Raw genomic sequence first — 26,011 nt, 5'->3', positions numbered from 1 at the left:
GGGTCACTTTTAACATTTAAGAAAAACTTGGACGGGTTCATGGATGGGGAGTGTGGAGGGATATGGTCCAAGTGCAGGTCAGTGGGACTAGGCAAAAAATGGTTCGGCACAGACAAGAAGGGCCAAAAGGCCTGTTTCTGAGCTGTAATTTTCTATGGTTCTATGTCTCTCTCTCTTACTGTATATATTCTTGCATGATATCATTTGCCTGTATATTGTGTATTATTGCAAGCATACTGTATAGTCCTATGCTGCTGTATATTTTGTTATCCCAAATTATGTCTTACATTATTGTAAATATTCTTTTTCTATATTATTCTGTATGTTACTTTTGCATTGCTCCTCACCATCTTACCCTACATTATTGTATATTCGGATGTGATTTAGCAAAACTGGACTAGAAATAACTACTTGAAGGTAAAATAGAGTCAGAGTAAATTAGAGGGTTGGGAGCAACTGAGAAAGGAAGATTTGCATTTATACAGCACCTTTCATGATCACTGGATTGAAAACACTTTAACGCCAAAGTGACTACACTTTTGAAGTGTACTCACGACCGTAATCAAGGAAATGGGTTCGCCAATTTGCACACAGCAAAATCCCACAGACAGCAATGTGATAATGACCAGATAATCTGTTTTTGTGATGTTGATCGAGATAAATATTGGTCAAAATATAAGGATAACTTCTCTGCATTTGTTCAAAATAGTATCATGGGATCTTTATGTCAACCTCAGATGTTAGGCAAATTTGGCATCATTGACATTGTAGCACTCCCTTAGCACTGCACTCAGTACTGTGTCAGCCTGGATTTTGTGTTCAGATCCTGAAGTGGAATTTAAACCTACAACCTCTGACTGAGGGATATTGGCATCAAATGAGTTGTGAATAACACGTGTTCCCAGAAAGAAAAAATATGGGGGGGGGGTGCGATTCTCTCAGCTCATTGCGCAGCTTTTGCAGCTGTTTAATGGACTTACCGCTGGGCGCCATGGCCTCCGCGAGTCTCTGCCCACTGGATTTCCAGCACCGTCAGCTCCGTCGGGAGGCCGGCAGTGCGGGGCTACCTCCACTATGACAGATCGGTGCATGTGTAGTGGCCCGCTCAGTGCTATGCTGCTGGCCTCTCCAGTGGGAAAAGGCTCCACCCACTGATTTTTCACGTAAATCAAGCAAGGGCAGTCTGTGATGCACAGAGTGTTTGAGATTCATTTTGAAACTCCAGCTGAAAAAACCAGCGGGATTCACTCCAGTTTTTATGCAAATTCGACACTTAGAATTCTTTTGGGAGAATCACCCCAAGTTCTTCCCAAATGCAGCAGATGTCTGACCTGGATGTCAGAGCATGCAGAGCAAGGTAAGGCAAAAGCAAAATGCTGATGTCAGTGACCAAGAGCTCAATACTGCAGAACATATACAAAATATGGGAAGTGGGATGAAATCAAAAGCGTGTTGTCAAGTAAAATCAGGAAAAACCCAAAGTTATTTTATAAATATGTAAAACATGCATAATTAATGATAGATTAGGGTTTATCAGAGACCAAGAAGGTAGCTTTTGTGTAGAAATGGATGGGCTAGGTATTGTCATTGGAAATTTTGCGTGTCTGCGTGGGTTTCCTCCGGGTGCTCCGGTTTCCTCCCACAGTCCAAAGATGTGCGGGTTAGGTTGATTGGCCATGTTAAAAATTGCCCCTTAGTGTCCTGAGATGCGTAGGTTAGAGGGATTAGCGGGTAAATATGTAGGGATATGGGGTGGGGCCTGGGTGGGATTGTGGTCGGTGTAGACTCGATGGGCCAAATGGCCTCTTTCTGCACTGTAGGGTTCCTATGATTCTATGATCTGCCTTCACAAAAGAGGATACATCAAGCAGACGTAGCAGTTAAGGTGTGTGAAATATTGAATGGAATAAACATAGTGAGATAATAAATGGCTCCACAATAATGGTGAAATGACCTCCTTCTGTGAACAAAGAACAAAGAACAATACAGCACAGGAACAGGCCCTTCGGCCCTCCAAGCCCACGCCGCTCCCTGGTCCAAACTAGACCATTCTTTTGTATCCCTCCATTCCCACTCCGTTCATGTGGCTATCTAGATAAGTCTTAAACGTTCCCAGTGTGTCCGCCTCCACCAACTTGCCCGGCAGCGCATTCCAGGCCCCCACCACCCTCTGTGTAAAATACGTCCTTCTGATATCCGTGTTAAACCTCCCCCCCTTCACCTTGAACCTATGACCCCTCGTGAACGTCATCACCACCGACCTGGGAAAAAGCTTCCCACTGTTCACCCTATCTATGCCTTTCATAATTTTATACACCTCTATTAGGTTACTCCTCATCCTCCGCCTTTCCAGTGAGAACAAGCCCAGTTTACCCAATCTCTCCTCATAACTAAGCCCTTCCATACCAGGCAACATCCTGGTAAACCTCCTCTGCACTCTCTCTAAAGCTTCCACGTCCTTCTGGTAGTGTGGCGACCAGAACTGGACGCAGTATTCCAAATGCAGCCGAACCAACGTTCTATACAACTGCAACATCAGACCCCAACTTTTATACTCTATGCTCCGTCCTATAAAGGCAAGCATGCCATATGCCTTATTCACTACCTTCTCCACCTGTGCTGCCACCTTCAAGGATCTGTGGACTTGCACACCCAGGTCCCTCTGCGTATCCACACCCTTTATGGTTCTGCCATTTATCGTATAGCTCCCCCCTACGTTAGTTCTACCAAAATGCATCACTTCGCATTTATCTGGATTGAACTCCATCTGCCATTTCTTTGCCCAAATTTCCAGCCTATCTATATCATTCTGTAGCCTCTGACAATGTTCCTCACTATCTGCAAGTCTAGCCATTTTCGTGTCGTCCGCAAACTTACTGATCACCCCAGTTACACCTTCTTCCAGATCGTTTATATGTGTGCTCCTATGTTTTCTAATTTCTTGTCCCTTATTATACTGTCCTGTTCCTCTACATTGTGTTGCTCTGGATTACACAGTACAAAGACTTAGAATGATTTAAAATGGCAAAAAAAACCTGAAAGGTTTGTATCCTAATGCACAAAACATTTGAAATATGTTAGATGAACTGACATTGCAAATCAAAGTAAATGGGTATGATCTCATAGCCAATACAGAGAAATGGTTAAAAGGAGCTTAAACCTGGAAACGTAATATTCAGGACTATTTGACCTTTCAAAAAGACAGGAAAGAAGGAAAAGATGGTGGGGCAGCACTGTTTCTAAGAGATGAAATGAGGCCAGTTGTTGAGAGATAATCTAGGCTTGGATGATGTAAAGTCCATTTGGGTTAAGGTAAAAACCAGCAAGGAAAAAAGCATATTCATAGGAATAGCAGATGGAACCCCAAACAGTAACCACATTGTAGGAAAGGGTATAAATCAGCAAATAATAGGAGCTTGTGAAAAGAATAGAGCAATAACTATGGGTGACTTTAATCTTCATGTTGATTGGGTTAATCAAATTGGAAAGGGTAGCTATGACAACGAATTCACAGAGTGCATTGATGATAGTTTCCTCGAGCGATAGGTCATGGAGCCAATCAGAGAACAGGTTATCTTGGATTTGCTAATGGGTAATGAGGCAGGTTTAGTAAATAACCTCAAAGTAAAAGATACCCTCGAAAGTAGTGACCATAACATGATAGAATTTAACATTCAGTTTGAGAGTGAGAAACTTGGGTCAGGCACAACTGTGTTTAATTTAAAAAGGGGAATTACAATGAAATGAGGATAGAATTCACTAAGGTGGACTGGATGAATAGATTAGCAGGAAAGACAGTAAAGCAAAGCAGTGGTAGACATTTAAGGAGGTAATTCATAACTCTCAGTAAAGGTATATCACAGTAAGGAGGGAAGATTCTAAGTGAGGGATAAACCAACGATGGCTAATCGAGGAAGTTAAGGAGAGCATTAAGTTGAAAAAAAAAGCATATAAAGGAGGCTATAGTCAATGATAGCCCCAAAGACTGGGATAAATTCAGAATCCAGCAAAGGAGGACTAAAAAGATAATAAAGAGTTTGTGTGTGGTAGGTCATGTTTAACCAATCTATTAGAGTTTTTCGAGGAGGTTACCAGGAAAGTGGATGAAGGGAAGGCAGTGGATGTTGTCTACATGGACTTCAGTAAGGCCTTTGACAAGGTCCCGCATGGGAGGTTAGTCAGGAAGGTTCAGTCGCTGCGTATACATGGAGAGGTAGTAAATTGGATTAGACATTGGCTCAATGGAAAAAGCCAGAGAGCGGTGGTGGAGGATTGCTTCTCTGAGTGGAGGCCTGTGACTAGTGGTGTGCCACAGGGATCAGTGCTGAGTCCATTGTTGTTTGTCATCTATATCAATGATCTGGATGATAATGTGGTAAATTGGATCAGCAAATTTGCTGATGATACAAAGATTGGAGGTGTAGTGGACAGTGAGGAAGGTTTTCAAAGCTTGCAGAGGGATTTGGACCAGCTAGAAAAATGGGCTGAAAAATGGCAGATGGAGTTTAATGCAGACAAGTGTGAGATATTGCACTTTGGAAGGACAAACCAAGGTAGAACATACAAGGTAAATGGTAGGACACTGAAGAGTGCGGTAGAATAGAGGGATCTGGGAATACAGATACATAATTCCCTAAAAGTGGCATCACAGGTAGATAGGGTCGTAAAGAGTGTGTTTGGTACATTGGCCTTTATAAATCAAAGTATTGAGTTTAAGAGTTGGAATGTTATGGTGAGGTTGTATAAGACACTGGTGAGGCCGAATTTAGAGTATTGTGTGCAGTTTTGATCACCTAATTACAGAAAGGATATTAATAAGGTTGAAAGAGTGCAGAGAAGGTTTACAAGGATGTTGCTGGGACTTGAGAAACTGAGTTACAGAGAAAGGTTGAATAGGTTTGCACTTTATTCCCTGGAGCGTAGAAGAATGAGGGGAGATTTGATAGAGGTGTATAAAATTATGATGGGTGTAGATAGAGTGAATGCAAGCAGGCTTTTTCCACTGAGGCTAGGGGAGAACAAAACTAGAGGACATGGGTTAAGGGTGAAGGGGGAAAAGTTTAAAGGGAATATTAGGGGGGGCTTATTCACGCAGAGAGTGGTGGGAGTGTTGGAATGAGCTGCCAGATGAGGTGGTGAATGCGGGCTCACTTTTAACATTTAAGAAAAACTTGGACAGGTACGTGGATGAGAGGGGTGTGGAGGGATATGGTCCAGGTGCAGGTCAGTGGGACTAGGCAGAAAAATGGTTCGGCACAGCCTAGAAGGGCCAAAAGGCCTGTTTCTGTGCTGTTGTGTTCTATGTTTCTAAGGTTCTAAAATAAACTATGAGGGCAAACTAGCAAGGAATATAAAAACTGATATTAAGAGATTCTTTAAATGTATAAAAAGGAAGAAAGAGATTAAAGTGAGCACCGCCCCTTAAAAAATGAATCTGGGGAGATAGTTATGGGGAACAGGGAAATGGCAGAGGAGTTAAACGGATATTTTGTATCAGTTTTTACTGTGGAAGATACTTCCAAAATCCCATTAATAATAAAGAGTACCAGGGAAGGAATTAAGTACCATGACCTTCACTAAAGGAATATTAACAGACAAACTAATGGGGGTAAAACCTGGAAGTCCCTTCGCCCTGATGGCTTGCATCCGAGGATCCTAAAATAAATAGCTGCAGTGATAATGAATGCATTGTTAGTAATTTTCCAAAAATCCCTGGATTCTGGAGAACATAAGAACGTAAGAACATAAGAAATAGGAGCAGGTGTAGGCCATCTAGCCTCTCGAGCCTGCCCCGCCATTCAATAAGATCATGGCTGATCTGAAGTGAATCAGTTCCACTTACCTGCCTGCTCCCCATAACCCTTAATTCCCTTGCCGATCAGAAATCCATCTATCCATGACTTATATTCAACATATTCAACATATTCACCGAGGTAGCCTCCACCACTTCAGTGGGCAGAGAATTCCAGAGATTCACCACCCTCTGAGAGAAGAAGTTCCTCCTCAACTCTGTCCTAAACTGACCCCCCTTTATTTTGAGAAGTACCGGAGAATTGGACAACTGCCAATATGGCACCCCTATTCAAAAAAGGAAGGAGCAAAAAGCAGGTAATTAGCCTGTCATCTTTCGTTGGAAAAATGTTGGAATCAATTATTAAGGAAGTAATAGCAGCAAATTTGGAAAAATCATAATCTAATCATGCAGTGTCAGCATGGCTTCATGAAAGTTTTTTGGGGAAGTCTTAACTAGAGTAAATAGAGAGGAACCAGTAGGAGTGTCATATTCAAACTTCCAGAAGGCATTTGACAAGGTACCTCACAAAAGGTTAAGTCATAAGATAAGAGCCCATGGTTTTGGAAGTAATATATTGGCATGGATAGAGAATTGGCTAATGGGCAGGAAACAGCAAATGGGAATAAGGGGTTCTTTTTCAGGTTGGCAACCTGTAACCAATGGGGTTTCACTGGGATCAGTGCTGAGGCCGCAACTGTTTACAATAAATTAGTGGGTGGCATGGTGGCACATGGTTAGCACTGCTGCCTCACAGCGCCAGGGACCCAGGTTCAATTCCCAGCTTGGTTCATTGCCTGTGTGGAGTCTGCACATTCTCCCCGTGTCTGCGTGGGTTTCCTCTGGGTGCTCTGGTTTCGTCCCACAGTCTAAAAGACGTGCTGGTTGGATGCATTGACCATGCTAAATTCTTCTCAGTGTACCTGAACAGGCACCGGTGTGTGGCAACCAGGGGATTTTCACAGTAACTTCACTGCAGTGCTAATGTAAGCCTACTTGTGACACTAATAAATAAACTTTAAACTAATGACTTGGAGGAAGGGAGCTCTACTGTGCTTTAGCCAAATTTTCTGACAACACAAAAATAGGTGGAAAGGCAAGTTGGGAGAGGGATACAAAGGGGATACAAAGAGATATTGATAGGCAAGTAGGTGGGCAAAACGTTGGTAAATGGAGTCTAATGTGGAGAAATGTGAAGTTGTTCATTTTGGAAGGGAGAACAAAAGAACAGAGCATTATTTAAATGGAGAAAAGTTGCAGAAAGCTGCAACATAAAGGGACTTGGGCACGGAACACAGTAAGTTCGCACACAGATGCTAGGGCGGCACAGTGGCATGGAGGTTAGCACTGCTGCCTCATAGCGCCAGAGATCCACGTTCAATTCTGGCCTTGGGTGACTGTCTGTGTGGAGTTTGCACATTTCCCCGTGTCTGCGTGGGTTTCCTCTGGGTGCTCCGGTTTCCTCTCACAGTCCAAAAATGTGCAGGTTAGGTGGATTGGCCATGCTAAATTGCCCCTTAGTATCAGGGGGATTAGCAGGGTAAATACATGGGGTTACAGGGATAGGGCTTAGGTAGGCTTGTTTTTGGTGCAGCTTCGATGGGCCAAATGGCCTCCTTCTGTAGGGATTCTATTTTTCTATTCTCTTTCATCCCTGGAATCAATCTGTTGATCCTCTTCTGAACTGCCTCCAATGCCATCACATCCTTCCTCAAATAAGGAGACCAAAACTGGACACAATACTCCAGATATGGTCTCACCAATATCCTATACAATTGCAACAACACTTGTCTACATTTATATTCTAGTCCTTTTGCAATAAATGCTAACATTCCATATGCCTTTTTTATTACATGCTGTACCTGCATACCGGCTTTCTGTGATTCATGAACAAAGACACCCAGATCCCTCTGCCCAGATGCATTTTGAATCTGCTTTTCATTTAGATAATAATTTGCCTTTTTACTGTTTCGGCCAAAATGGATAACCTCACACTTATCCATGTTAAACTCCATCTATAGCCTATCTATATCCATCTGAAAAATCTTTATCTCCTCTTCACTGCCTGCTTTCCCACCCATTTTAGTATGATTCACAAATTTTGCTATGTTACACTGTCCCTGCTTGTAGATCATTTATATAGATTGCAAACAGTTGAGGGTCCGAGGACTGACCCCTGCGGCACCCCGCTAGTTACAATTCATCAGCCAGGAAAGGACCAATTTATCTCAACCCTCTGCTTTCTGTCAGTCACACTAGTGGCTTTTGCTACCAAAGAAAGCTGTTGGACTTTAACCTGGTGTTGTCAGACTTCTTACTGTGTTTACACCAGTCCAACGCTGGCATCTCCACATTCTGTCAGTCAACCAATCCCAAATCCAATCTTGTACTCTACCCACAGCCCCCTGCGATTTCACCTTCTGAAGAAGGAGAAATCCACTACCAAGGCCTCTTTCCTCTTCAATAGACATTTGATGGTCAGGTTGCCACTGTCCCAAAGACAGCCACAGCCCTATATTTGGTACCACTTTGAAAGTGAAAGGCAGGTTAATTGGTTGGGTTGTTGGACCTCTGCCTACCTAATGCCATTTTCATGCACAAGGGTGATCAAGAAATAGCCACTGAGTTTCCCTGTAGGATCAGGGAGAAGAATTAAGAAGATGAGGATATGGTGATCGGCCTCCTATTCCAATTTTCTAATGGTACAGCAGAGGGAAATCTAACTCTGGTAATCCAAGTAAAACCAGTAAGAGTTTTAACAACACCAGGTTAAAGTCCAACAGGTTTATTTGGTCGCAAATGCCATTAGCTTTCGGAGCGCTGCTCCTTCGTCAGATGGAGTGGAAATCTGCTCTCAAACATGGCACAGAGACACAAAATCAAGTTACAGAATACTGATTAGAATGCGAATCTCTACAGCCAACCAGATCTTAAAGATACCGACAATGTGAGTGGATCCAAGTAAATCCAAGACAATCCAAGTAAAACTCAGTATCCACTTACAACAAAATTTGCAAATAGATCGTCACCAATACACTTAAATCAAAACAAGCTTCTCAGTGCCACATTTATAACAAATTAATTAGAATTGCTTGAAAAGACTGCAGAATAACTTTTCACCAAAAGCAAACTGAAATTTGTGAAACTGAAATCGATTGGTTTATACGATGGTATGAATCCCAACCGAGAATATGCTCAACCCGATTCCGAACTATTCTCAGGGCTAAATATTACAAGATTACATGGTGAGGTATTGCTTTTCCAAACACCAACCGCATCTCCAACACCCCCCCCCCCAACACAAGTCTGGGGGGTGCGGTGGAGAGAGGTTAATGAGGATATGGGGATAGGTTTTGATGGTCAGGCAGGGAGGAACAACAGTGCAGGAAACATTGGGGCAGTCAGGCGGATTGGTGGCACATTGCTTAGCACTGCTGTCTAACAGCGCCAGGGACCTGGGTTCAATTCCGGGCTTGGGTCGCCGTCTGGAGTTTGCACATCCTCCCTGAGTCTGCGTGGGTTTCCTCCGGGTGCTCCGCTTTCCTCCCACAGTCCAAAGATGTGCGGGTTAGGTGGATTGGCCATGCTAAATTGCCCCTTAGTGTCAGGGGGACTAGCTAGGGTAAATGCATGGGGCTGTGGGAATAGGGTCTGGATGGGATTGTGGTCGGTGCAGACTCAATGGGCCGAATGGCCTCCTTCTGCACTGTAGGATTCCATGATTCTGTGAGTGCCACCAATGCACACTGACTCCTGCTTTTTAAGCAGTTTGCTTAAAAAAGTTGACCCATTCCCACCCGCCTGCCCATGTCAACAATATTATGGAGTGGGCAGTGTAATATTCAGGTCATTGGCTTGGTAACAAGCTGAATTTCACATTTAATTACTTACTAAAAATTGGTAGGTAGGCTGCCAATTTTGGTGCCTGCCTATTGTGTTATGGGGACTGGTGGGACAGCAGTCAACTAGCACCACCACCCCCCGCTCCTCACACCCAAAAACACCCTAAGTGGGTGGCTATAAAATCCAGTTCCCCTAGCTATGGAATAATGTGCAACTTTTACATTGATCTGTTAAAAGTAGAAACATTGTTGTACATGTTTGTGAAGCTTAATTGAATTACAATTATAGTGATCTTTATCATAGCTATTTTTTGCAAAGTATAAGTTAATTTAAAAAATGCTGAGATTTCTTACATTTTCCAGAATGGCTCGAAAATCCAACATTTCTGACTTTTGGGTTTGCTTTTTTGCTGTTACCTCTGCGTCTTCGTCAGCTTCAAAGTTGAATTTAGTGTCAGTTTTATTTGATGCTGAAGGAGCTGGGCTTAGTCCTGGAAGAGAAGGCACTGGCAGAGTTATTCCTGCATCACAGTCCAGTTCCTGTGAGGTAGTTGCTGGTGCTGGTGTTGGTGTTGTACTGCTGAATGAAGAACAAGGCCAGCTCCCTGATGATGCATCTCCCGTTTGCCTCAGAGCTTCTATGTATGAACATAAGGAAGACTGCTCCTCCACCAAACTCTGAAACTGCTAAAAGATAGACCAGAAGTTTAGTACAATTTTATTTGAAACTTGCGATCATGTTTTCTACAGTTTTTACAAATGATCAAATTCAGAAGTGATGATGATTGGGTTGCACATAGGATCTGTACAGTCCAGAATGAGGCCACTCAGCCCATAGCATTGCTGCCTCACAGCACCAGGGACCCGGGCTCAATTCCAGCCTTGGGTGACTGTGTGGAGTTTGCACGTTCTCCCTGTGTCTGTGTGGGTTTCCTTCGGGTGCTCCAGTTTCCTCCCATAGTCCAAAGATGTGCAGGATAGGTGAATTAGCCAGGCTAAATTGCTCCTTAGGACGGGATTTTATGGCCTCGCTCAACTCGAGACCGGAAAATTCCACCTGAGGTCAACGGACCTACCCACTGTCCGCCCCTCGCCCACTCCAATTCCCGTGGTGGGCAGGGTGGTAAAATTTTGGTGTTAGTGTTAATGTAAATTTGGGGGACTAGCAGGATTACAGGGATAGGGCCTGGGTGGGATGCTCTTACCAGTTAACAAAGAACAAAGAACAATACAGCACAGGAACAGGCCCTTCGGCCCTCCAAGCCCGCGCCGCTCCCCGGTCCAGGATTGAATCCTGAATCCAGGATCCCCGCCCAATTTTCCAGCCTATCTACATACTAATATCCTATCCACCGAGCTGTCCCTCACAGCTACGATGCTTTGTTCATCACAACCTATTAACTCACCCCCACTCCCCCATTCCAGACCATGTGATCTCCAGGGAGAGGCGAAAACCCAGAGTGAAAACCCCAGGGCCAATATGGGGAAAAAAAAATCTGGGAAATTCCTCTCCGACCTCCTGAGGCGATCGAAGCGAGTCCAGGAGATCACACTGGCCCTGATCAGAAAATGCTTCCCAACCCTATTCATTTCCACTTCTGCTTTACGAACACCATCTGAATTCCCTGCCCACGAGACAGGTTCCCAACTATCCGCAGTCTCGCTCTGTACTGGCTCCAGCAAGATGATCATAGAATGAAGCCTTGAAACGAGAAACAAAGAACAATTAGCCCGCGCCGCTCCCTGGTCCAAACTAGACCACTCTTTTGTATCCCTCCATTCCCACTCCGTTCATATAGCTGTCTAGATAAGTCTCAAACGTTCCCAGTGTGTCCGCCTCCACCACCTTGCCCGACAACACATTCCAGGCCCCCACGACCCTCTGTGTAAAATATGTCCTTCTGATATCTGTGTTAAACCTCCCCCCCTTCACCTTGAACCTATGACCCCCTCGTGAACGTCACCACCGACCCGGGGAAAAGCTTCCCACCTTTCACCCTATCTATGCCTTTCATAATTTTATACACCTCTATTAAGTCTCCCCTCATCCTCCGTCTTTCCAAGGAGAACAACCCCAGTTTCCCCAATCTCTCCTCATAACCAAGCCCCTCCATACCAGGCAACATCCTGGTAAACCTCCTCTGTACTCTCTCCAAAGCCTCCACGTCCTTCTGGTAGTGTGGCGACCAGAACTGGACGCAGTATTCCAAATGCGGCCGAACCAACGTTCTATACATCTGCAACATCAGACCCCAACTTTTATACTCTATGCCCCGTCCTATAAAGGCAAGCATGCCATATGCCTTCTTCACCACCTTCTCCACCTGTGACGTCACCTTCAAAGATCTGTGGACTTGCACACCCAGGTCCCTCTGCGTCTCTACACCCTTTATGGTTCTTCCATTTATCGTGTAGCTCCTCCCTACATTATTCCCACCAAAATGCATCACTTCGCATTTATCAGGATTGAACTCCATCTGCCATTTCCTTGCCCAAATTTCCAGCCTATCTATATCCTTCTGTAGCCTCTGACAATGTTCCTCACTATCTGCAAGTCCTGCCAGTTTTGTGTCATCCGCAAACTTACTGATCACCCCAGTTACTCCTTCTTCCAGATCATTTATATAAATCACAAACAGCAGAGGTCCCAATACAGAGCCCTGCGGTACACCACTAGTCACAGGCCTCCAGCCGGAAAAAGACCCTTCCACTACCACCCTCTGTCTTCTATGACCAAGCCAGTTCTCCACCCATCTAGCCACCTCCCCCTTTATCCCATGAGATCCAACCTTTTTCACTAGCCTCCCATGAGGGACTTTGTCAAACGCTTTACTAAAGTCCATATAGACAACATCCATGGCCCTTCCTTCGTCAACCATTTTGGTCACTTCTTCAAAAAACACCACCAGGTTAGTGAGGCATGACCTCCCTCTCACAAAACCATGCTGACTATCGTTAATTCTCTGTTGGAGAGTCAGTGCAGATTTGATGGGCTGGAAGGCCTCCTTCTGCACTGTAGGGATTTTATGATTCTATGACTCTCTGTCCACTCCATCCCTAACCCCGTAACCCCATACATTTACTGTGGCTAATTCCACTAACCTACACATCTTTGGATACTAAGGGACAATTTAGCAGAAAGCAACATCAACCAACAGATTAGATTTGAAAAGGATACAGTTAGAGTCAGTAGAAAAAAATAAATGAACATACCAAAAGTTAAATTTGACACAACATGTTGATGTAGAGATACTTGTTTATGCTTATTACTGGACACTGGTCCAACAAGCTACCAATTCTTTAAATTAACAAATTGATCTCAAACTATTGCAGTCACACTCCTATTCCCAATTGTTCTTTGTTTTTGAGGGAAAATTTATATGTGGGTGGAGTTTCACTTCACGAGAACGTGGATCAAAACTGGAGCTTTGATTCTCTCAGATACAGAAGTGAAGTTCCATTATGAGAGCACTAGCTCACTGTCTTTGCCCCTTGTCTGTATTTTTCATTCTATTCTGTGCAAATTTGATTAACAGCTGTGTTATAGATGATTATTGGAACCATCTTCCTATTTTCAATGTACATATTGATGTCTTTAGCTGATTTGAGCATGCACGATGACGTGATTGGTAGTGCCAGATTTTGCGGGTTTAGTCTTACACAGGGATCTGTGTAACCAGCTGCCTCCAGTTCTGAGTCCATGCAGGACTGTATTTCAATATTTTTATAATTAAAAAGTTTGAACATCACAACGTATTCAACTATCTATTTTTGGCCAAGTTACTACAACCTTTTGGCAATGAGGAGAAAACGGCAAAATGAAAGGAAAAGCAAAATGCCAAGTTGAACATGGTGCTATGAAGATTTTCACAGTGAATGGCTGGTTTGCATCGTGAATGGCGGTCGAGGGCTCTGATCAGCGGGTTTGTGAGTTCCCCTGGTTAGCAGCACCATGAGTATTTTCAGGACTATTAGTGAGTTTGTGGAAGAGAACGGGGACAGGATTGAATATGTGGCAAGTTTGGAACACTTTTTCTTGGCAAATGGAATTGCAGATGAGGCTAAAGGCACTCAATTCTCCTGAATGTGATTTGATTCATTATTGTCACATGTATTAATATACAGTGAAAAGTATTGTTTCTTGCCCGCTATACAGACAAAACATACCGTTCATACGAGAGAGTGCAGAATGTAGTGTTACAGTCATAGCTACGGTGTAGAGAAAGAACAACTTAATGCAAGGTAAATCCATTCAAAAGTCTGACAGCAGCAGGGAAGGAGCTGTTGAGTCGGTTGGTTCGTGACCTCAGACTTTTGTATCTTTTTCCCGAAGGAAAAAGGTGGAAGAGAGAATGTCCGGTGTGCGTGGGGTCCTTAATTATGCTGGCTGCTTTGCCGAGGCAGCAGAAAGTATAGACAGAGTCAATGGATGGGAGGCTGGTTTGCGTGATGGATTGGGCTACATTCACGACTTTTTATAGTTTCTTGCGGTCTTGGGCAGAGCAGGAGCCATACCAAGCTGTGATACAACCAGAAAGAATGCTTTCTATGGTGCATCTGTAAAAGTTGGTGAGAGTCGTAGCTGACATGCCAAATTTCCTTAGTCTTCTGAGAAAGTAGAGGCGTTGGTGGGCTTTCTTAACTATAGTGTCAGCATGGGGGGACTAGGGCAGGTTGTTGGTGATCTGGTCACCTAAAAACCTGAAGCTCTCAACCCTTTCTACTTTGTCCCTGTTGATGTAGACAGGGTAAGATTTTTAACAACACCTAGGCAGATATCCACTCCATCTGATGAAGGAGCAGGGCTCCGAAAGCTAATGGCATTTGCTACCAAATAAACCTGTTGGACTTTAACCTGGTGTTGTTAAAACTCTTACTGTGTTTACCCCAGTCCAACGCCGGCATCTCCACATCACGATGTATACAGGGGCATATTCTCCTTTACGCTTCCTGAAGTAAATGACAATCTGCGTCGTTTTGTTGACATTGAGAGAGAGATTATTGTTGCTGCACCAGTTCACCAGATTCTCTCTCATTCCTGTAATCGGTCTCATCATTGTTTGAGATCCGACCCATTACGGTGGTGTCGTCAGCAAACTTGAAAATCGAATTGGAGAGGAATTTGGCAGCACTGTCATAGGTGTACAATGACTATAGTAGGGGGCTGAGAACACAGCCTTGTGGGCACCGTTGTTGAGGATGATCGTGGAGGAGGTGTTGTTGCCTATCCTTACTGATTGTGGTCTGTGAGTTAGGAAGTTCAGGATCCAGTCGCAGAGGGAGGTGCCGAGGCCCAGGCCATGGAGTTTGGAGATGGGTTTTGTGGGAATAAGTGTTGAAGGCTGAGCTGTAGTTAATAAATAGGAGTCTGACATAGGTGTCCTTGTTATTGAGGTGTTCCAGGATTGACTGCAGGGCCAGGGAAATGGCATCTGCTGTGGACCTTTTGCGGCTGTAGGCAAACTGTAGTGGATCCAGATAGTCCGGGAGGCTGGAATTAATTCATGCCATGACTAACCTTTCAAATCACTTCATAATGATGGATGCCAGAGCCACCAGCCAATAGTCATTAAGGCACGCTGCTTGGTTTTTCTTAGGTACCGGGATGATGGTCGTCTTCTTGGGACCTCATATTGTTGTAAAGAGAGGTTGAAGATGTCTGTGAATACCTCCGATAGCTGATCCGTGCAGGATCTGAGTGCATGTCTGGGTGCCCCATCCGGGCCAGTTGCTTTCCGTGCAAGCTAGTGAGAAATTTAGCAATGCCACAGAAACTGTGGGGAACATTACACTTGTGGATTTAGTTGCACTCATTTAGAATCACCACATTCCGAAGCCCTTAGTGATTGTCCAGCGTTTCAAGTTTCATAAAAGCAAATTACTGTGGATGCTGGAATCTGAAACCAAAAGAGAAAATGCTGGAAAACCTCAGCAGGTCTGGCAGCATCTGTAAGGACTGAAAAGAGCTGACGTTTTGAGTCCAGATGACTCCAGCTTTGACAAAGGATCGTTTGGACTCGAAACGTCAGCTCTTTTCTCTCCTTACAGATACTGCCAGACCTGCTGAAAATTTCCAGCATTTTCTCTTTTGGTTTAAAGTTTCATAGTCATTTTCTGAAGACAGAACAGTCTATAGTTAATCTTGTTGCTGAATTATACCAGCTCTCTGAACATTGTGAGTTTGGAGCAGTATTGGAGGCCATGCTCCGGGATAGACTAGTTTGTGGAATTAATGAGGACAGAATTCAGCATTGTTTGTTGGAAGAAGCCGCATTTACTTTTAAAGCAGCTCTAGAAATTTCTCAGGGCATGTTAATGGCTGCCAGCAATGCAAAAGCTATTCAAAAGAGCCAAAAGCGGTGCAAAGTGGATGTAGTGCATCGAGTAAAGTAAGAGGCTGCAAATGCAAAGCTGAAAGCAGTGGAATGTTTCAGGTATGGAACAACACACGATGTGAATCATTGCAAATTTATGGATACTGTTTGTCACTGTTGCAACAAAAAGGATCATTTAGCTAAGAAATGCAGGGCTAAGAATAAGTCGAAGACTGAGCACAGAAATTCAAGTTTGAAAAAGCCTCTGACCTGTTTTTGTGACTATACTATTTATATGGCTGGTTCAGTTTAGTTTCTGGTCAACAGTAACCTCCGGAAGTTGATAATGATTCAGTGATGCTAATGCCATTAAATGTTAAGTGGGGGGTGGGGGGAGAAACGGGAACATGTTTCTGAGTTGGATGATCAGCCACATCTTGGGTGCAGAAAGAGGTCATTTGGCCCATCAAGTCTGTATCAACTCTCCGAAGGAGCATTCCCCCCCCTCCTCTCCGCCCTTGTTTAATTCAAATCCAGCTGGACCTGATCCTTTTTCAACTCACTGAAATCAGCTCTTTATGATTTAGTATTTTCACCTTTATTCATTCCTTAAACTTTACCATAACTACTCTAAATCTGTAGATTTAAATAAATGCTGAAATGTATTATTCTTTTAGAGCCTTTCAAAGAACAATTAATCCTCTCATTTAAATTTCCTTTGTTGATAATCATTTAGCAGCACAGTGGCGCAGTGGTTAGCACTGCTTCCTCACAGTGCCAGGGACCCGGGTTCGATTCCCAGCTTGGGTAACTGTCTGTGTGGAGTTTGTACATTCTCCCCACGTCTACATGGGTTTCCTCCGGGTGCACCAGTTTCCTCCCATAGTCCAAAGATACGCGGGTTAGGTTGATTGGCCATATTAAATTTACCCTAGTTTCGGGGGGTTTGCAGGGTGGGTATGTGGGGTTATGGGGACAGGGTGGGATTGTTGTCAGTGCAGGCTCGATGGGCCTCCTTCTGTACCCCAGGGATTCTATGATTCTAAAATGAACATTAAATTTAACCAAAGTGTTGATTTCATCCACTCTCTCATTTTTGCATTCTCAACTTCCAAGAAACTGGACTGTTTTCAATAAGCTAAATAGGAAATAACTCCAGGATGTGGCTAAATATGAATCGTAGAGTGCTGATAAGTTTCGTAATTGAAGGAAATAGGGTTCATTTTATATTAAAATTACCATTCCCATCCCTTCTCCAAGTTGCCGAGCCCGCTCCTCAAGCTGAACTTCCATCTCTGTAACTTCTTGAAGCACTGCTTGACGTAATATCCGCAGTCGTTTCACATAATCTCTGTCAGAACACAAAAATAATCAAATAAACACAAATCCAAGGATAATGTAAACATATACTTGAGCTGTGAAAGACATTGGCAAGGAGGCACTTATTAACTTTCAATGTTGTCTTGGCAATTGAATAGTGTTTCTGGACCAGTTCAGACTGCTGGATGATGTCAGAGGGCATTGAGGTAATTACATTGCCAGATGTGGGCCAAGCTGGTAGGCCTGGCAAGTTTCCTTCCCTGAAGGACATTAATGGACCAGCTGGGTTTTTGCTGTTCTGATATCTTCTGCTTTGAAAACAATGGCCTTACTGTTGAAAGTACAAAACAAAATCACTTGTTCCACTCCACTGATCAATAGGCAATCTGCTTTGAAATGAAAATGAAACACTATCGGCAACTTACAAAAAGTCATCTACTTTTTCAGTTTCAAAGGACTCCAGCTTGGATTTCTCAGGGATTGCATTGCTAGTTATGGGAAGATGGTGGTGTAGTCATAATGTCTCTAGCCCAGTAATGTGGAGGCAAAAACTAATATGCCGGGGGATTGGATTCAAATCCCACCATGGCAGCTGTGAAGTTTAAATTCAATTAATAAATCTGGAATATAATGATAGTCTCAGTAATCATAGAATCCCTACAGTGCAGAAAGAGGGCATGCGGTCCATTGAGTCTGTACCGACCCTCCAACAGAGCATCTTATCCAGGCCTTATCCATGTAACTCCATGTATTTACCCCAATAATCCCCCTAACCGTTACCTTTTTTTGCGGGCTTTATTTTTTAAAACTTTAAAGTACAAACGGGAAGTAGCCGCGGAGCATTGTGGGAAGGGTGTAGGTTTTTTTTTCTTATAAAAGTTACTCACCCGGGGGGATCGTCCTCATTGTTCATCCATAGGGAGGCAAAAAGGAGTGATTTGTTACAGGAGTCTGGGGTAAGAGATTGACTTTTAACATTACTTTTTTTGCGGGCTTTATTTTTTAAAACTTTAAAGTACAAACAGGAAGTAGCCACGGGGTATTGTGGGAAGGGTGTAGTTTTTTTTTCAGCACGGAAGGGTTAAGAGCAGGTCGCACTACCCAGCAGGCAGCGTCGTTAGTGGGTAGCGGAGTGAGCAGGTAGCAGAGTGAGAGCTGAAGGGCTTTGGCTCAACAGGCTTAGTCGGAAACGGGCGAGGCATGTTAGGTTCATCTCGTAGTTTTACCAGTGTACTTGAAGAAAGGGGAATTATGAGTGAAAGTCCAGTTTGTTGTTCTCGGTGTCGGATGTGGGAGTTCCTGGAGTCAGCTAGCCTCCCGGACGTCCATATCTGCATCGGTTGCATCAAACTGCAGCTCCTAAGGGACCACGTTACGGTACTGGAGCTGTGGCTCGATGACCTTCGTCTGGTCAGGGAAAATGAGGAGCTGATAGATAGGAGTTACAGGCAGGTGGTCACACCGGGGCCACGGGAGGAAGACATGTGGGTCACAGTTAGGAAGGGGAAAGGTCAGGTACTAGAGAGTACCCCGGTGGCTGTGCCCCTTAAAAATAAGTACTCCTGTTTGAGTGCTGTTGGGGGGAGCAGCCTACCTGGGGGAAGCAACAGTGGCCGTGCCTCCGGCGCAGAGTCCGGCCCGGCAGCTCAGAAGGGGAGGGAAAGGGAAGATGAGCAAACTGACCACAGCACCAAGGTACAGGGAGCCGTTCAAGTGGGGGGAGAAAAAAGAAATGTAGTAGAAATTGGGGATAGTACACTTTTGGATGCTGTTGGGGGGGTGGACTTAGCAGGGGTAAGCCATGGTGTACAGGTCACTGGCTCAGAGTCTGTCCTTGTTGCTCAGAAGGGAAGGGGGGAGAGGAGTAGAGGATTAGTCATTGGGGACTCCATAGTTAAAGGGACGGATAGGAGATTCTGTGGGAACGAGAGAGACTCGCGGTTGGTGTGTTGCCTCCCAGGAGCCAGACTCCGCGATGTCTCGGATCGTGTTTTTGAAATCCTTAAGGGGGAGGGGGACCAGCCCCAAGTTGTGGTTCACATAGGCACCCAAGACATAGGTAGGAAAAGGGATGGGGATGTAAGGCAGAAATTCGGGGAGTTAGGGTGGAAGCTTAGGGCTAGAACAAACAAAGTTGTTATCTCTGGTTTGTTACCCGTGCCACGTGACAGTGAGAAGAGGAATAGGGAGAGAGAGCAGTTGAACACGTGGGTACAGGGATGGTGCAGGAGGGAGGGTTTCAGATATCTGGACAATTGGGGCTCTTTCTGGGGTAGGTGGGACCTCTACAAACAGGATGGTCTGCACCTGAACCAGAGGGGTACCAATATCTTGGGGAGGAAATTTGCTAATGCTCTTCGGGAGGGTTTAAACTAATTCAGCAGAGGGGTGGGTACCTGAATTGTAGCTCCACTGTACAGGAGGTTGAGAGTAGTGAGGTCATGGATGAGGTTTCAGGGTCACAGGAGTGTACAGGCAGGCAGGAAGGTGGTTTGAAGTGTGTATACTTCAACGCCAGGAGCATCCGGAATAAGGTGGGTGAGCTTGCAGCATGGGTTGGTACTTGGGATTTTGATGTTGTGGCCATCTCGGAGACATGGATGGAGCAGGGACAGGAATGGTTGTTGCAAGTTCCAGGGTTTAGATGTTTCAGTAAGTGCAGGGAAGGTGGTAAAAGAGGGGGAGGTGTGGCATTGTTAGTCAAGGACAGTATTACGGTGGCAGAAAGGACATTTGATGAGGACTCGTCTACTGAGGTAGTTTGGGCTGAGGTTAGAAACAGGAAAGGAGAGGTCACCCTGTTGGGAGTTTTTTATAGACCTCTGAAAAGTTCCAGAGATGTAGAGGAAAGGATTGCAAAGATGATTCTGGATAGGAGTGAAAGTAACAGGGTAGTTGTTATGGGGGACTTTAACTTTACAAATATTGACTGGAAAAGCTATAGTTCGAGTACTTTAGAGGGGTCAGTTTTTGTCCAATGTGTGCAGGAAGGCTTCCTGACACAGTATGTAGATAGACCAACAAGAGGCGAGGCCACATTGGATTTGGTACTGGGTAATGAACCAGGCCAGGTGTTAGATTTGGAGGTAGGTGAGCACTTTGGTGATAGTGACCACAAGTCGATTATGTTTACCTAAGCAATGGAAAGGGATAGGTATATATCAAAGGGCAAGAGTTATAGCTGGGGGAAAGGAAATTATGATGTGATTAGGTGAGATTTAGGTGGCATAGGTTGGGGAAGGAAACTGCAGGGGATGGGCACAATTGTAATGTGGAGCTTGTTCAAGGAACAGCTACTACGCGTCCTCGATAAATATGTACCTGTCAGGCAGGGAGGAAGCAGACGAGTGAGGGAACCGTGGTTTACTAAAGAGGTTGAATCTCTTGTGAAGAGGAAGAAGGGGACTTATGTTAAGATGAGATGTGAAGGCTCAGTTAGGGCGCTTGAGAGTTACAAGTTAGCAGGAAGGACCTAAAGAAAGAGTTAAGAAGAACCAGGAGGGGACATGAGAAGTCTTTGGCAGATAGGATCAAGGAAAACCCTAAAGCTTTCTATAGGTATGTCAGGAGTAAAAGAATGACTAGGGTAAGATTAGCGGCAGTCAAGGACAGGAGTGGGAAGTTGTGCGTGGAGTCTGAAGAGATAGGAGAGGCACTCAATGAATATTTTTCGTTGGTATTCACACAGGAGAGGGACAGTGTCGAGGGGAGTACGGAGATGCAGGCTGTTGGACTGGACGGGATTGAGGTTGATAAGGAGGAGGTGTTAGCAATTCTGGAAAGGGTAAAAATAGATAAGTCCCCTGGGCCAGATGGGATTTATCCTAGGATTCTCTGGGAGGCTAGAGAGGAGATTGCAGAGCCTTTGGCTTTGATCTTTGTGTCGTCATTGTCTACAGGAACAGGGCCAGAAGACTGGAGGATAGCAAATGTTGTCCCCTTGTTCAAGAAGAGGAGTAGGGACAACCCTGGTAATTATAGACTGGTGAGCCTTACTTCTGTTGAAGGCAAAGTTTTGGAAAGGATTATAAGAGATTGGATTCATAATCATCTAGAAAGGAATAATTTGATTAGGGATAGTCAGCACGGTTTTGTGAAGGGTAGGTAGTGCCTCACAAACCTTATTGAGTTCTTTGAGAAGGTGACCAAAGAGGTGGCTGAGGGTAAAGCGGTTGATGTGGTGTATATGGATTTCAGCAAAGCATTTGATAAGGTTCCCCGTGGTAAGCTATTGCAGAAAATACGGACACATGGGATTGAGGGTGATTTGATGGTTTGGATCAGGAATTGGCTAGCTGTAAGAAAATAGAGGGTAGTGGTTGATGGGAAATATTCATCCTGGAGTTCAGTTACCAGTGTACCGCAAGGATCCGTTTTGGGGCCACTGCTGTGTGTCATTTTTATAAATGACCTGGATGAGGGCGTAGAAGGATGGATGCGTAAATTTGCAGATGACATTAAAGTCGGTGGAGTTGTAGACAGTGCGGAGGGAAGTGGCAGGTTACAGAGGGACATAGATAAGCTGCAGAGCTGGGCTGAGAGGTGGCAAATGGAGTTTAATGCGGAAATGTGTGAGGTGATTCACTTTGGAAGGAGTACAAAGAACAAAGAACAATACAGCACAGGAACAGGCCCTTCGGCCCTCCAAGCCTGCGCCGCTCATGTGCCCAACTAGACCATTTGTTTGTATCCCTCTATTCCCAGTCTGTTCATGTGGTTATCTAGATAAGCCTTAAACGATCCCAGTGTGTCCGCCTCAATCACCTTGCTTGGCAGTGCATTCCAGGCCCCCACCACCCTCTGTGTAAAATATGTCCCCCTGACATCCGTGTTGAACCTTGCCCCCCTCACCTTGAACCTGTGACCCCTTGCGTTCGTCACCTCCGACCTGGGAAAAAGCTTCCCACCGTTCACCCTATCTATGCCGTTCATAATTTTATACACCTCTATTAGGTAGCCCCTCATCCTCTGTCTTTCCAGGGTGAACATCCCCAGTTTACCCAATCTCTCCTCATAGCTAAGACCCTCCATACCAGGCAACATCCTGGTAAACCTTTTCTGTACTCTCTCCAAAGCCTCCACATCCTTCTGGTAGTGTGGCGACCAGAACTGGATGCAGTATTCCAAATGTGGCCTAACCAATGTTCTATACAGCCGCAACATCATATGCCAACTTTTATATTCTATGCCCCGTCCAATAAAGGCAAGCATGCCATATGCCTTCTTCACCACCCTTTCCACCTGTGCTGCCACCTTTAAGGATCTGTGGACTTGTACACCCAGGTCCCTCTGTGTGTCTATACTCCTGATGGTTCTGCCATTTATTGTCTAGTTCCCCCTTACATTAGATCTACCGAAATGCATCACTTCGCATTTATCTGGATTAAATTCCATCTGCCATTTCTTTGCCCAATGTTCCAGCCTATCTATATCCTGCTGTATTCTCTGACAATGTTCATCACTATCCGCAACTCCAGCAATCTTTGTGTCATCCGCAAACTTACTGATCACACCAGCTACATCTTCCTCCAAATCATTTATATATATCACAAACAGCAGAGGTCCCAGTATAGAGCCCTGCGGAACACCACTAGTCACAGACCTCCAACCGGAAAATGACCCCTCCACTGTTACCCTCTGTCTTCTATGGCTAAGCCATTCCTCCACCCATCTAGCTAGCTCACTTTTATCCCGTGAGATTTAACCTTTTGCACCAGCCTGCCATGAAGGATCTTGTCAAATGCTTTACTAAAATCCATATGGACGACATCCACGGCCCTTCCCTCGTCAATCGTTTTTGTCACCTCCTCAAAAAACTCAACCAAGTTTGTGAGGCATGACCTCCCTCGTACAAAACCATGCTGTCTATCGCTAATGAGATTATTCAGTTCTAAATGCGCATATATCCTATCTCTAAGAATCTTCTCCAACAATTTCCCTACCATGGACGTCAAGCTCACCGGCCTATAATTACCTGGGTTATCCTTGCTACCCTTCTTAAATAACGGGACCACATTTGCTATCCTCTAATCCACTGGGACCTCACCTGTGTCCAGTGAAGAGCCAAAGATTTCTGTTAGAGGCCCAGCAATTTCATCTCTTGCCTCCCTGAGGAGTCTAGGATAGATGCCATCCGGCCCTGGGGATTTGTTTGCCTTAATGTTTCCTAAAAAACCTAACACTTCCTCCCTTGTAATTGAGATTTTTTCTAACGGGTCAACACATCTCTCTGAGACACTACCAGTCAACATGTCCCTCTCCTTTGTGAATACTGATACAAAGTATTCGTTTAGGATCTCACCTACTTCCTTTGGTTCTAAGCATAATTCCCCTCCTTTGTCCCTGAGAGGTCCGATTCTTTCCCTAACAACCCTCTTGTTCCTAATGTATGTATAAAATGTCTTAGAATTCTCCTTCATCCTGTCTGCCAAGGACATTTCGTGACCCCTTTTGGCCCTTCTAACTCCCTGTTTGAGTTCTTTTCTACTTTCTCTGTATTCCTCCAGTGCTCCATCTGTTTTTAGCTGCCTGGACCTCATGTATGCCTCTTTTTTCTTTTTGATTAGACCCACAATTTCACTGGTTATCCACGGCTCTCGAATCCTACCTTTCCTATCCTTCCTCTTTACAGGCACATGCCTGTCCTGCAGTCCTATCAACTGCTCCTTAAAAGACTCCCACATGCCAGATGTGGATTTACCCTCGAACAGCCTCTCCCAATCAACAGCCACCAAATCCTGCCTAATCTGGCTGTAGTTAGCCTTCCCTCAATTCAGCACCTTACCCATAGGACAACACTCATCTTTTTCCATTACTATCCCAAAGTTTACAGAATTGTGGTCACTGTTCGCCACATGTTCCCCCACTGAAACTTTGATGACCTGACCGGGCTCATTCCCCAGTACTAGGTCCAGTATAGCCCCCTCTCTAGTTGGACTGTCAACATATTGTTCCAAAGAACCTTCCTGTCCGCATTTTATAAATTCTTCCCCGTTCAGGCCCCCAGCCCTCAGCGATTTCCAGTCTATGTGAGGGAAATTAAAGTCTCCCACTACAACAACCCTATTTTTTCTGCACCTGTCCAGAATCTCCTTACATATCCGTTCCTCAACTTCCCGTGGGCTGTTGGGAGGCCTGTAGTATACCCCCAGCATAGTGACTGTGCCCTTCCTGTTTCTGAGCTCCACCCACAGTGACTCGTTACCTGACCCTTCCATATTGTCCACCCTCTGTACTGCTGTAATATGCTCCCTAACCAGCATTGCTACTCCCCCACCTCTCCTAACCCCTCCTCTGTCTCGCCTAAAACACTTATGCCCCGGAATATTCAGCTGCCAGTCCTGTCCTTCTTTTAACCAAGTCTCCGTCACTGCAACCACATCCAAGTTCCGCGCAAGCATTAAGGCTCTAAGCTCACCTGTCTTGCCCGTGACGCTCCTTGTATTGAAGCAGATGCACTCCAGACCTCCAGGCCCACTGAGGTCATCCTTCCCCAGAATGCTCTTCCTCTTAGATAGCCTTGTCTTGGCCCCAACCTCTATGCTTATTGACCTATTGTTCTGATCCCCATCCCCCTTAGTAACAGGATTACAGAGTACTGGGCTAATGGTAAGATACTTGGTAGTGTGGATGAACAGAGGGATCTGGGTGTCCATGTGCACAGATCCCTGAAAGTTGGCACCCAGGTTGATAGGGTTGTTAAGAAGGCGTACGGTGTGTTCGCTTTTATTGGTAGAGGGATTGAGTTTCGGAGCCAGGAGGTCATGCTGCAGCTGTACAAAACTCTGGTGCGGCCGCACTTGGAGTATTGCATACAGTTCTGGTCGCCGCATTATTGGAAAGATGTGGAAGTGTTGGAAAGGGTGCAGAGGAGATTTACCAGGATGTTGCCTGCTATGGTGGGAAGATCGTATGAGGAAAGGCTGAGGGATTTGAGGTTGTTTTCGTTAGAGAGAAGAAGGTTAAGAGGTGACTTAATAGAGGTATACAAGACGATCAGAGGATTAGACAGGGTGGATAGTGAGAGGCTTTTTCCTCGGATGGTGATGGCTAACATGAGGGGACATAGCTTTAAATTGAGGGGTGAGAGATATAGGACAGATGTTAGAGGTAGGTTCTTTACTCAGAGAGTAGTAAGGGTGTGGAATGCCCTGCCTGCAGCAGTAGTGGACTCGTCAACATTAAGAGCATTCAAATGGTTATTGGATAAACATATGGATGATATTGGAATAGTGTAGATTAGAGGGGCTTTAGATTGGTTTCACTGGTCGGCGCAACATCGAGGGCCGAAGGGCCTGTACTGCGCTGTAATAAAGAACAAAGAACAATACAGCACAGGAACAGGCCCTTCGGCCCTCCAAGCCCGCGCCGCTCCCCGGTCCAGGATTGAATCCTGAATCCAGGATCCCCGCCCAATTTTCCAGCCTATCTACATACCAATATCCTATCCACCGAGCTGTCCCTCACAGCTACGATGCTTTGTTCATTACAACCTATTAACTCACCCCCACCCCCCCATTCCAGACCATGTGATCCCCAGGGAGAGGCGAAAACCCAGAGTGAAAAACCCCAGGGCCAATATGGGGAAAAAAAAAATCTGGGAAATTCCTCTCCGACCCCCTGAGGCGATCGAAACGAGTCCAGGAGATCACAATGGCCCTGATCGGAAAATGCTTCCCAACCCTAGTCATTTCCACTTCCATGAACACCATATGAATTCCCTGCCCCCGAGACAGGTTCCCAAC

The 26,011-nt window shown here is 44.9% G+C and overlaps 1 protein-coding gene across 2 annotated transcripts in view; it reads right to left on the bottom strand.

Annotated features, from left to right (window-relative positions):
* Positions 1-26,011, bottom strand: part of itprid1 (ITPR interacting domain containing 1) — a 282,117-nt gene that overhangs the window by 4,718 nt on the left and 251,388 nt on the right. For both annotated transcript variants that reach the window (XM_078216648.1, XM_078216649.1), the window contains 2 exons: positions 17,187-17,298; positions 9,988-10,320 (listed from right to left, as the gene is read on the bottom strand). In XM_078216648.1, the coding sequence (XP_078072774.1) occupies positions 9,988-10,320; positions 17,187-17,298 (445 nt within the window). The remainder of the gene's footprint in view (positions 1-9,987; positions 10,321-17,186; positions 17,299-26,011) is intronic.

The sequence above is a fragment of the Mustelus asterias genome, chromosome 7 (genome assembly GCF_964213995.1).
Source record: "Mustelus asterias chromosome 7, sMusAst1.hap1.1, whole genome shotgun sequence".
NCBI classification, from domain to species: Eukaryota; Metazoa; Chordata; class Chondrichthyes; order Carcharhiniformes; family Triakidae; genus Mustelus; species Mustelus asterias.
This window is presented reverse-complemented; position numbering and strand designations above follow the sequence as displayed.